This window comes from Prionailurus viverrinus, chromosome X, assembly GCF_022837055.1.
Source record: "Prionailurus viverrinus isolate Anna chromosome X, UM_Priviv_1.0, whole genome shotgun sequence".
NCBI classification, from domain to species: Eukaryota; Metazoa; Chordata; class Mammalia; order Carnivora; family Felidae; genus Prionailurus; species Prionailurus viverrinus.
In genome coordinates this window covers 81,479,671-81,491,733 of record NC_062579.1, presented here as the reverse complement: position 1 = coordinate 81,491,733, position 12,063 = coordinate 81,479,671, and the positions used below count along the sequence as shown (strand labels likewise).

The 12,063-nt window shown below is 50.0% G+C and overlaps 1 protein-coding gene across 3 annotated transcripts in view; it reads left to right on the top strand.

Moving 5' to 3' along the window:
- The window catches only part of COL4A6 (collagen type IV alpha 6 chain), a 322,473-nt gene that overhangs the window by 290,667 nt on the left and 19,743 nt on the right, over positions 1 to 12,063 (top strand). For all 3 annotated transcript variants that reach the window (XM_047844389.1, XM_047844388.1, XM_047844387.1), the window contains 7 exons: positions 1,268 to 1,489; positions 1,885 to 2,046; positions 3,702 to 3,872; positions 4,619 to 4,762; positions 5,444 to 5,569; positions 6,004 to 6,185; positions 8,271 to 8,334. In XM_047844389.1, the coding sequence (XP_047700345.1) occupies positions 1,268 to 1,489; positions 1,885 to 2,046; positions 3,702 to 3,872; positions 4,619 to 4,762; positions 5,444 to 5,569; positions 6,004 to 6,185; positions 8,271 to 8,334 (1,071 nt within the window). The remainder of the gene's footprint in view (positions 1 to 1,267; positions 1,490 to 1,884; positions 2,047 to 3,701; positions 3,873 to 4,618; positions 4,763 to 5,443; positions 5,570 to 6,003; positions 6,186 to 8,270; positions 8,335 to 12,063) is intronic.

The following is a 12,063-nucleotide window of genomic DNA, read 5'->3' as shown; positions in this document are numbered from 1 at the left end:
CTTGAACTCATGAATGGCAAGATCATTACCTGAGCCTAAGCCAGAGGCTTGACTGAGCCACCCAGGCGTCCCTGAGTGGGATGGCTTTGACTTCATACTCAGGCAAGACAGAGCTTCAAGATAGAGAGTGACAGTATATCAGAGCAATAAGAGCCATCAGCTGGAACAACCCCTTCATATTCAGATGAGGAAATTGAGGCTCAGATGGAAAGTGACTTGCTTGAGGTCACAAAACCACTAGTGACAGAACTAGTACTCTACCAGGTTATCTGACTGCCGAGTACCTCTGGCAATTTCTTGGATCAACTCCCTCTAGCTCAGAGAAAGAGATCCAGATGAGTCAGAGAGAAGTGGTTCATATCTATCCCTTTGCTCACACCCTCTTGCAACCTTGTTCTATGCTACACCAGTGGTTCTCAAACTGTGTTCCCTGCAGCACCAGCATCATCTGGGAATTTTTTAACAAGGCAGATTTGGAGACCCTTGGCAGAGTTACTAATCAGAAGCTCTAGGGGGGTGGTGCCCAGCAATCTGGATTTTACCAAGCACCTTCTCCTCCAGGTGGTTCTGACCCACACTCAATTTGAGAACAACCCTGCTCTACAGCACAGGGCTCATCTTGGGCCACACAATATATGGTTTCTTGGTGCTTCAATTTCCTCCACCCCCGAGGAAGAAGGAGGCAAGACAGCAGAGGTTAGATGACTTCAGAAGAATTGGGCCTTTAACAGGAAGTCCTGGATGTAATCTATGCTCTTTGGCCAGTGGATCAGCCCCAAGAGTGGGTTGCTAAGCTCAGCTGAAGGCCTGGCCTCACTGAGCTAGAACCTTCTCCGGTTCACATGGCACAGTCCTTGCTTCTGGCAAGTCCTCCCAGGACCAGGGCGCTCCTGACTTTCAAGAGAAGTGACACACATTATTAATATGTTAGTTAGCTTTTTAAAAAAATGTTTATTATTTCTGCGAGAGAGAGAGAGAGAGAGAGAGAGAGAGCTCCAGCAAGGAATGGGGCAGAGAGAGAGGGAGACACAGAATCCAAAGCAGGCTCCAGGCTCTGAGCTGTCAGCACAGAGCCCGACATGGGGCTCGAACCCACAAACCATGAGATCATGACCTGAGCCAAAGTCAGATGTTTAACCGACTGAGCTACCCAGGTGCCCCTAGTTAGCTTTTATAATAGATAAAGAAAATCTGTGTCAGAGATCTCTACCCAGACCTGTTACTTCTAAACCTCCATGGTCTTTTATTTTTGCCTCTTTACATTTAGGATTTCCTGGACCTCGTGGGGAGAAGGGCTTGCCTGGGTTTCCTGGGCTCCCTGGAAAAGATGGCTTGCCTGGGAAAATTGGCAGTCCAGGTTTACCAGGTTCCAAGGGAGCCTCTGGTGACATCTATGGTGCTGAAAATGGTGCTCCGGGGGAGCAAGGCCTACAGGGATTGCCAGGGGACCAAGGATTTCCTGGAGACCCTGGCCTTCCAGGACCCAAGGGTGACTCTTTTTGACTCACATATTTAACAATCTACAGAAAGTCTTCCCGTGGCGGGTACGCTTGCATGAATATACGCATGAGCCTGGGCTGGTGAATTAACTGGCAGGTTAAAAATAAAAAGTCATTTTGTTCTATCTCTCCCTGTTGGGAACTTTTTCTTAAATCACCTGAGTCTATTCTCCTTTCTTAGTAAATCCAGAAGTGACCACAAGGAATAGTTAGATTTCTCGTAAAGCCTGTGATTTTGCTGCTGGGAACAGCAGCAAGGCTGGCGCCGAGAAGACAATGGCATCTGGGGTGTACCCCGGGCCAGGCTTCTGCACTGCAAGTTGGTGTGGTGACCAGTCCCTGCTATTGATCCAGACTGTGACCATCTGCCCCTTGCTTTCATTAGGTCTGCCTGGGAAGTCAGGCTTGCTGGGCCCCAAAGGTGAACGGGGCAGGCCTGGAACACCAGGCCACGTGGGACAGCCAGGGTCCCCAGGGCCTGATGGCCAATTCGGCATCAAGGGCAAACCCGGGCTCCCAGGAGCACCAGGCTTTCCAGGCCCTTCAGGTAGGTCCTTTGGAGGAGGGGCCCCAGCTTGACAGACTTAAGCTGGGCCCTGGGCCCTGGTGCCCTGAGAGCCATAGCAGCCCTGAGACCTGCACAGGGTTTAGAAAGACATTTGACATTTCCGACCCCTCATGTTTCCAATCTCAAGTGACCCTTGCAGTGCTGAGCAGAATGGATTTCTGTAGTTTGGCTTCCAAAATGTTACCACAGATCACTCCCCGCCCCTCCCCCATGGCCTCATTCCCCCTCAACTATGTGCTTCAGCCTCCCCCCTGCCTTTCCTAGTTAGAGAAGCTGCCCTGGTTGTGGAGGTGGGTCTAGCCATGTCCACCGCTTTGGCTGGGACCGAGGGGAGCCTGCTTGGTCTTGAGGGGAGAAGCTCGAGAGGAGGATGACTATACGGTGGCCTGCCTCTCTGATGAGCCTGCCTCTGAGGGCCCGTGGCCAAAGTGGCCTTCACTGGGCCAGGGGGCTGACACCCCCTGCATCTGGCCTAGTGTTTGAAGCTTGTCTTTTTCTTGCACCGCCCTCCTCTCCCCTGCCTCAGTGACTATGGCACCCCCCACTTACTGCAGGCCACGTGACTGACGTTGAGTTTTTGCAGAGCCACTAAAATCCTTTTTAATCCCTTTTATCCTTATGTGTTTCTGGGGTCTTCCCATAGGCCATCCAGGTGAGAAAACAGCACACAAGCCCACAGACTGATGCCCCCGCGGCTTTCCTGCTCAGGGAATTATCTGACTATACACTCTAACCTTGGCAAGGCCAGGGGTCCCCAAGCCCATGCTGTGGGGCTGGCACCCATTGAATTTCCTTCCCTTGTTGTGGAATCCCCTTCACAGCCCCCCATTAGAATCCTGGGGCTTGCAGCTACTTGATGCTTTTCAATTCATAGAAAGCCAAGTCAGCCATTCAATTACGTCCTTGGGGGCCCAAATACCTCTGTAGTCACTGATTTAATCCTTTGGTTTTTTAATTTCCTTGCTTTGTACCTGAACATTCCACTCTGGCAGCAGCTCAGGAGGTTAATCCCATTGACCAATAATTTAAAGCCTGGTGAAAGAAGTCTCAGACAACCTAGGAGACCAAATGGGCCTTGGGGATTTCTACAGTACTTGGCACTAGGGGGCCTTTCAACCTTAATGCCAAGGAACTGGCTGATTTAACTGCTTGCATGAGGGATTAAAAGGGCAGCCCTGTATCCATGGCTCCCTGGGAGGCTGAAACAATGGCTCAGCTTTAACCTCTACTTCACTGATTGGCTCAGGAAACAGCCATTGTAGTGCGATTCAGACTGGAAGTACCAGGAAACTGGAGTCCAGATGCCACCTTGGCTTCCCAGAGCTCCATTCAGAGGCTAAAATGTGTCACCACATTCATAAAGGGGGAAGAAGTTCTAATCAGAAGGGGGTTTGCTGGCCCTGCCATGCTGAGAGTAATAGCCACTGGCGTGGTGCTCTGGGTGGTAAGAACTAATGCTTCAGCCAGCAGAGAATTCTGCCAGTTAGCAGCCTGCAGAGGCCATGGTTACAGGACCATTTCCAAAACCCAGCCAGCCAACCAGCCAGCCAGAAGCCATGGGAATGGGCAGTGGCCCAGATCTGGACACAGCCTTGCTTGACGGCTGTCCCGTGTTCTCTCCTGTGCTGATTCAGGACATCCTGGAAAGAAAGGTTTAAGAGGCGAGACAGGTCCCCCTGCATCAGCTGGAAAGAGAGGCCTGCCTGGGTTGAAAGGCCTTCCAGGATCTCCAGGGCTGATTGGCTTCTTGGGGAACTCAGGCTTGCCAGGGAGCACTGGGTTGCCAGGCCTGCCGGGTCCAAAGGGTAAGTGAAGTGCTCAGAAAGGCACTAGTGGGTGCCTCAAACGGTCATCCATGCTGCCCAGCTTGCCCCCCTTCTCTGCCTTGGAAGGGGGAATGGGGCTGAGGCGGGGGAGGGAGGGAGGTGGGTGGGACTTTTTGTGGTAAGATGGCTGGACAAAGCTAGCACTAAGGGAAAACTCCAGCCACGGTGAATCACCCTCACTGCTGGCCAGGCGGAACGCTGGGCTGAATAGCATTGTCAGTAAAGCACAGGACGGTAACTGTCACACTGTGTGTATTCATTTGCGTGATCCCCGTACCATGGAGCCCGATTGCTCCGTTTCTGTGATTGTCCTGCTAGTGCTCTGTTTCTGTGATTGTCCTGCTAGACACCAGAGGTTGGATGGGAGGCATCTCCATTTTCTACAGGGGTAGATGACTGGTCCAAGGTCACACAACTGGTCCTAGGCTTTTTTTTTTCTCTGTGCCACTCGTGAGCTCTAACTTGGCAAACCATAAGAGAGGTGCCCACCTCTTCTCTCCCTTCTGTTGCTTAGTGTCATGCCCCTGTTCAGGGAAGTAGTATAATGTGTAAGGACTGACAGCTTGGGCTTTGGAGTTAGAGAAACCTGGGTTTGAATCCCTTCTCTACAACTTCCTAGCTGTGTGATTTCGGGTAAGTACTTCCATTTGGGGTAAGCCTCTCTGTGCTTCCATTTCTCTGTATGTAAAAGAGGGATCATAATCGAAGTTCTTTTTTCTCAACAGGTGAGAAGGGATCTGCTGGGCTGGTAGGTTTTCCAGGGATACCAGGTCTCCCTGGTATTCCTGGTGCAAGTGGATTAAAGGGCATTTCTGGGTCAGCCGGAAAGGTGGGACCATCTGGACGGGCTGGTAGTGCTGGTAAAAAAGGTAAGCTGGAGCACTGAATTCTGAACTTGCTGGCCATGCTTCCCAATGTACATTTTGTGTGTCAACTTTGTTCCTGGTATGGCTTATAACAGTCTTGTGTTAGATAATAAGATTTAGGGCTTCTGAATGAGGTCTTTCTTTTTTTTTAGAGTTTTTATTTATTGTGTGTGAGAGAGAGAATGCAAGTGCATGAGCAGTGGAGGGGCAGAGAGAGAGGGAAAGAGAGAATCCCAAGCAGGCCCCGCAAGGTCAGCACAGAGCTGGGCGTGAAGCTTGAACTCAGGAACCGTGAGATCATGACCTGAGCTGAAACCAAGAGTCAGACACTTAACTGACCGAGCCACCCAGGCGCCCCCCTAAATGAAGTCCTTTTAAACCGAGAGATCTAATCACTTCTGAGTTATCACTGCATATTAGAGACCCCATCATACATTCCCAGATACTCAGTGGAGGAGGCTTTTGAGTGGGGCCAAAGTTGCTGATGGACCTTGGGTTTGTCAAAGGAGAGGGCATGCACACTGATGCAAAGTTGGGGAAACAGGGCCAAGAAAGGGCCCAGAAAGGAAGCCTGGGGTGGGAGGGGGGACAGAGAGGGGAAGAGCTGAGATGAATGGTCAGCTCATGCCTGACTCCGTGTGTAAGCTTCCTTTCACAAGGGTCTCGCAATCTCCACCCCTGCAGGAGACAGAGGTGACCCAGGGCCAGCTGGAATCCCCAGTCCACAACCTCCAATCCTGAACCTGCAGCTGAAAGGAGACAAAGGCTCTAGAGGCTCAGCTGGATCTGACGGATTTCCTGGGCCCAGAGGTGCTGGGGCAGGCAATGGGGCAAGAGAAATGCTCAAATTTAACCTCCCTCCTGAGAAAGGGCAAGACCCCCTAGACTGGCAGTATGGGTGGCAACCGGGGTTCCAAGGAGTCTGCCTTCTCTGGGCCTGAAGGGTGCTGGACTTTGAGGCTGCCAGTTTTCACTGCCACTGCAGGAAACTGAGGTTTTGAGCCAGAGGCTGTCGTACCCCTGGAGGAGCCTGGCGGATGATGGGGCGTGGGCACTAGCAGTGCTAGAGCTGGGGTGGCCCTGACTGGTGCCCCCTAAGGCTGAAGGCACCTCCCCCACCCACACCTTCACCCCCAAGCTAACCGTCCCCAAGGTTAGCTGTGATCCAGGGTACCTGTGCCTTGGGGGAGCAGGTTTTTTCTTGCCCAGAGTCCTTTTTCTAAGCTTGTTTGTGTCTTTCCCAGGTGACAAAGGAGAGGCTGGCCCCCCAGGGCCACCAGGCTTGCCTGGAGTTCCTGGCCTCCCCAGTATCATCAAGGGACTTAATGGGAAACCAGGCCCCCCTGGCTCCATTGGATTACGGGGCTTACCCGGCCTTAAAGGGTCCCCTGGAATCACAGGTTTCCCAGGAATACCAGGAGCAAGTGTAAGTGTGCCCAGATCTTTGTCTCTCCACCAGGGAAGGGCCTCCATAGCAGGGGGACATGCCCCTATTGCCCATCTTTCTGGCCCCAGCCCACTTCCCAGACCCCTCCCCCAGCTCATCCTGGACAGAGTCCTCTCATTGAGCCTGACAGGTCTTCCCACCCTCTCCTGAATGTCCCTGCCTCTGGGCCTTTGTTCATGTTGTCTCTCCTGTGTGCCAGAGCCTGCTACTCTGCAGCTAACTGCCCAATGCCTACCCATGCTTTGGGCCCCAGCCCAGGCACCCATTCCTCCAGGAGTCCCTGAGCTTCCTCCCTGCTGGCATGCTGCATTTCTCACTGCTTATATGAATCCCAATCAGTTCTGCATGGGTCTGATTTCCTCAATGAGGTCATTAGGACTTGAGAACAAGAACTGCCTTACCTGCTCTTTTGTTTGCACCCCTCTGCCAGTATCACTCATTGAGCCTGGCACATCATAAGGATTTGGTACAGGCCTCTGGATATTTTTTGATTTCAGGAAGGTCATTGCTGCTTCCATGCAAGGCAATGATTGGCAAATAATCAAACCAGCTTGTCTGGGTTCTTAAAAGGCAGGATGGTAGAGTAGGGGTAGCAATGAGATGCATTTGGGTTTGAGTCTCAGCTCCATGGCTCATTAGCTCTATGATTCTTTGCATATGGCTTAACTTGCCTGAGCCTCACTTTTCTCATATGCACAAAATGGGAACAATATTCAAACCTCCTTCAGACAGCAGTGAGGATTAAAGGAGATGATATGTGTAAAGCAATTAGCACAGTATCTGGCAAATAGTGGGCTCTAAATAAGTAGTAGCAATACTTGTAGCAGTATTGAAGGGGCTGAATGAACTAGGTCACAGAACACCTGTGCTCCTTACAGGCAAAGTCCTTGTCCTTTATTTATCTTTTTAAGTTTATTTATTTATTTTGAGAGATATAGCATGCACGAACTGGGGAGGGCAGAGAAGAAGAGAGAGAATCCCAAGCAGGCTCCACACTGTCAGTGCAGAGCCTGATGTGGGGCTTGAACTCACAAACCATGTGATCATGACCTGAGCTGAAATCAAGAGTCAGATGCTTAACCGACTGAGCCTCCAAGGTGCCCCAAAGTCCCTGTCCTTTAAAAGTCTCAGTCCATCTGATGGAGAGAACACACACACACACACACACACACACACACACACACACCCCTGAAGCAACTGCAAAAGAAATCATTCTCAGCTGGATGGTCCTTGCTACTCATGCACTAAGAGGAATGGAGTCAAAGTGGGAGGGGTCCCAACATGAGCAAAGGCTCAGAATTAGCAGATATCCCAATGTGCAGAAAAAGTAAGGCAAATGTAGGAGGTATCCTAGGTAGTGGGTCAGTGAGCACAGTGGCCTGGTCCAGAGCTTAGACTCCCACCCAAGGCACTAGGTAGTGTATGTCTTTAGCAGGGACATCGCAACAAATCAAAATTATACCAGATAGCAGAGGAATAACTATACTGATAGCAGCTGACATGCCCACTTCCCAGACTCCGATAGTGTGTTGGACATTAGTCATAAAGTAAGTTTATCCTGTGAAAATGGTAACATTAGCCCAAATTCAGATTCCAGTATACACACATACAGCCTGCTAACTGGTTCCTTGCAGGAAGCCACAGCTTACAGAATCTGTGGCTGAGGGCTGTAGCTCTGCATGGTGAAGCAATACTTCCTCTTGTGCATAATGGCTCCAGAGTGCACCTGCAGTACCCGGCCTGACTGTCACGTCCTGTGTTTTGTAAGAGACTTGCCAGAACAGCCACACCTGATTTCCCAAGATTCCAATTTGGATAGGCATTGGGAAGTGATGAATGATGAGACCAGGATTCATCTGCAGAAAGAATCCCTCCCCTAAAACATCTGAGTATGCATTTCTACCCTTTGCTCATCACCTTCCCTTCTGGAGGATGCCCCCCACCCCGCAACCCACTTCACCCCTGCCACAGCATACAGGCAGCAGTTCAGGGAGGGGGGGCGGGTGAGAGCATGGGAGGCCCTGAGCAGTGGGCAGAAATAATGATTTACATATTGCTTCAAAGGGTTCACAGGGTCTCAATGGAGCTCCCGGACTCCCAGGAGCATCTGGTCTCCCAGGTTCAAAAGGTGAGAAGCGTTTTCTCTTTTAATATGTTTTTCCAGAGCAAGGTGGATTTCTAGCAGGTGCAGGGCTCTTCTGGAAGGAAGCTCTGTGTTTAAAGGAAAGTGAATTGATTTACATTTCCCCTTTGGCCAAACCCCATTTGCAGTCTCTACTCCTCATAGACATGTGACAAACAGTGGTTTGACCCACGTGCCTTCCAGACTCAGCAACAGAGGAGAACCTCGGCTCTAGACAGTCTTTTCCCCTGTTGAACCCAGCCCACTGGGCAGGAAAAGTTCCCATCCTTGCTGCCATCATTGTTCCATTCTGGTGATGTTCTGATGCCCCTCCTTCTATCATCTTCCCTGCCCATACTGAAACTAGCAATGTCTTCCCAGTGGAGATATGCTTCCTGTAGCAGCATTTCTTGCCAGTAGGCTGAGAGCATCCCAGCCTTTTTTTGGTGATTGGTTACCTTCTACCCACTGCATACTTTTGTCAAAGATCTCCTCTGTCTACATGGAATCTGAAAAGGTTTTGCCATCAAAAGATCTTGAAACGCCCAGAGTCTAAGAGACCCCCAAAAATGAACCACCAGAGTCCAGAGTCAAAGCTAAGCAGCAAGGGTCATTTATTGCAGGTTCGAACCTGGACCTCTGCGCCCCCGTTGCCGGTGACGCCAAGAGGCCCTGAGAGAGGTTTTTACACCCCTTTTATAGACAGGTACAAACAAGTCATGGGGAAATCAGGAATTTTCCACAGTTACAGAGCTGCGATTGGTTGGTGTTTAAAGTTGGACACTTAACAGTATTCGATTGGTTCCTGCCTTTAGGTCAGACCACAACCGGGGGTACGGGTATGACAATGATTGATCAGGAATACACGGATGTGCCAAGCAACAATGATTGATCAGGAGTACACGGATGTGCCAAGTAACAATGGTTGATCAAGAATATACGGATGTGCCAGGCAATAATGATTGATCAGGAATACATGGGCATGCCAAGCAATTGTACAGAAGCAGAACAAGCTGGTTAAGCTTGGTTAGGTTTCAGTTTCCCATAACTTAAGCTTTTAAGTTTCAATTTTCTCAGGCCTCTCATTCCCCCCTTCTCAAGTACCTGAGGACCCAATCTTGGGTCCTACAGTGTTACCTAATCAAGCTCGCTTTCCATGTCTAGGAGCTGATACTGTGGTCTAAGGACCATAACCTGAATGGTGTTTAGTCTGTCCCTGATAAAGTTTATTATTTTGTTCGGTGTGTGAGATCCTCTTGGAGCTATTTAATTTTGGTCCGAACTATTCCTGATTTATTGGCATAAAAGCAACATTTTTTTTGTAGGGTTAAGCAGATGCCACCTTGTTCTGCGGTTAGCAGATCTAACCCCTTCTATTTTGTAACACCACTTCTGCTAGGGAATTTAGCTGATCTTGCAGATCCTGGATCGTCCCTGACAAGGCCTCGACATTGTTAATTAGTTGCCGAGAGAGTCGCAGATAGGAGTGTATGGAGACTCCTAATCCTGCTGTCCCGATAGTTAATGCACCTGTAATTCCCAGGCTTGTCAGGAGGGGGATAACAACCACAGTTTGGATCTGCCAGTTGCAAAGTTTAAACTAGGGATGGGCATGGGGGTTCCAGCAGACGGCGGCTCCAACTGAGCCACGGCAGCCGGCTTGAAGTTGCATATTATTATCACTAGCTATTGCTGCCCTGTTACCCTGTAGGATAGCTGTAAAGTAGGTAGTGGAGTTGTCTGGCCCTATACATTGCTGATAGGAGTCCTAACAAGAGCTATGCATCGACTCCTGGAAAGTAGAGCAAGGGCATTCTGCTGTGGGGGGCAGGGGCCTAGGTTTGTCAACACATAACCACTGCTGTTTTTGGGGTCCTGTGATGTCATAGGTCTGGGTTAAGTGAGCAATTGTGGTCCCACAGTCTTGGGTTTGAGTGTATCTTCGCTGATAGTGACCACCCCTTCCTACAGAGCCGGCTACTAGTCTGTTACCATGTGGCAGGGTAAGGGTTCTAACTACGCCACCTCTGCAATCACAGGGCCTTCCATACAGAGCTCCGTACAATTCCTGTTTGTCAACGGGGGCATTTAGTCCTCCCTCCAGGAGGTTGAGGTTGAGGGCTAGTAGGACAAGGGTTACTATCCTGAACATGTCTAGGGGAGGCACGGCGCAAGGTTAGTTTGAGGGGGTTTTTCTTACTCGGTCTACAGTCCAAGTAGTATTTTTATCAGTGTGTCCCACGAGGTCAGAGAACGGGTCGACAGGCTTCACGTGGGTGTGGTGGATCCAGGTGGGGAGGTTATCTACCTTGATGGCGGTGGGAGTCGTCAGGATGATTTGGTAAGGTCCTTTTCACCTGGGTCCAAGGTTCTCCTGCTGGTGTCGCTTGACGAGGACCCAGTCTCCTGGATGATACTGATGAGGAGTGGGTGGGAGTTCTGCCTCATACAGTTCTTTTAGTTTAGGCCACACGGCCTCATGAACCTGCTGTAGAGCCCTGAGAGAAGACAAGAGGCTGTTATCTTGGTCTAATTGAATGAGGTTTGACTTAAGATTAGGTGTGGGTCTGCCAAACATGATTTCATAGGGTGTAAGGCCCAAATTGTATAGGGAGTTACAAACCCTGTACAGAGCGTAGGGAAGTAACCCTACCCAATTAGCGCCAGTCTCCATAGTCAATTTAATAAGGGTCTCTTTTAATGTTTTATTTTTTTTACTTGTCCTGAACTTTGGGGCCGGTAGGCACAATGTAATTTCTAATCTGCCCCAAGTACGGAAGCCAATCCCTGACTTACCTTAGAGACAAATGCAGGTCCATTGTCTGACCCTATCATGACTGGAAAACCATACCTGGGCAGGAATTTTTTTTCTAGGATCTTTTTGGCTACTATCTGCGCCGTTTTCTTCTTGGTTGGAAAGGCTTCAGTCCATCCTGAAAAAGTGTCTACGAACACTAGTAAGTATTTATAGCCGTATTTGCCGGGCTTTACCTCGGTGAAGTCCACTTCCCAGTGGGCTCCTGGTATGGTTCCTCTTTTTCGGTGGCCTTGGGCTGTGGCGTGTGGGTGCGCGTTCTGGAGTATTTTTGTCAGGATTGCGTGGCCCAATTTTTCAGGAAGGATAAGGCGGTCTCTGGAGTCCCTCTACCATCCGTCTGTAACTTGGGTCATGGGGAGCTTGTGCATCCAGATAAGATCATCTTCTGAGTATTCAGGCTGTGGGGGTAAATCTCGGGGCCCTGGGTCTGGTAGCTGCGCAGGGAGTACTTGAATGGGGTTTTGTGCTACCTGGCGTGCAGTCTGGTCAGCGAGGTTATTTCCTCGAGAGATTGGATCAGTTATTTTTATTTATTTATTTATTTATTTTTTGGTGACCCAGGCAATGTACTATAGCCAGTTTTTTAGGGGCCCAAAGAGCGGCCAATAGGGCCAGAATTTTATCTTTATTTTTGATGTCTTTGCCTTTAGCAGTGAGTAGTCCCCTCTCACGGTATATTGCCCCATGTATATGGGCCGTGGCAAAGGCATACCGGCTGTCTGTATATACAGTCACTTTGTGGTCCCGCCCCATTCTTAATGCTTGGGTCAATGCAATTAGTTCTGCCCTTTGGGCAGAAGTGCCTGTGGGCAGAGCCTCTGCCCATATCACTTCAGTCTCAGATGTCACTGCTGCCCCCGCATACCGCATACCTCTGTCCTTGATGGACGAAGCTGCTTCCGTCAGTAAACCAGGTG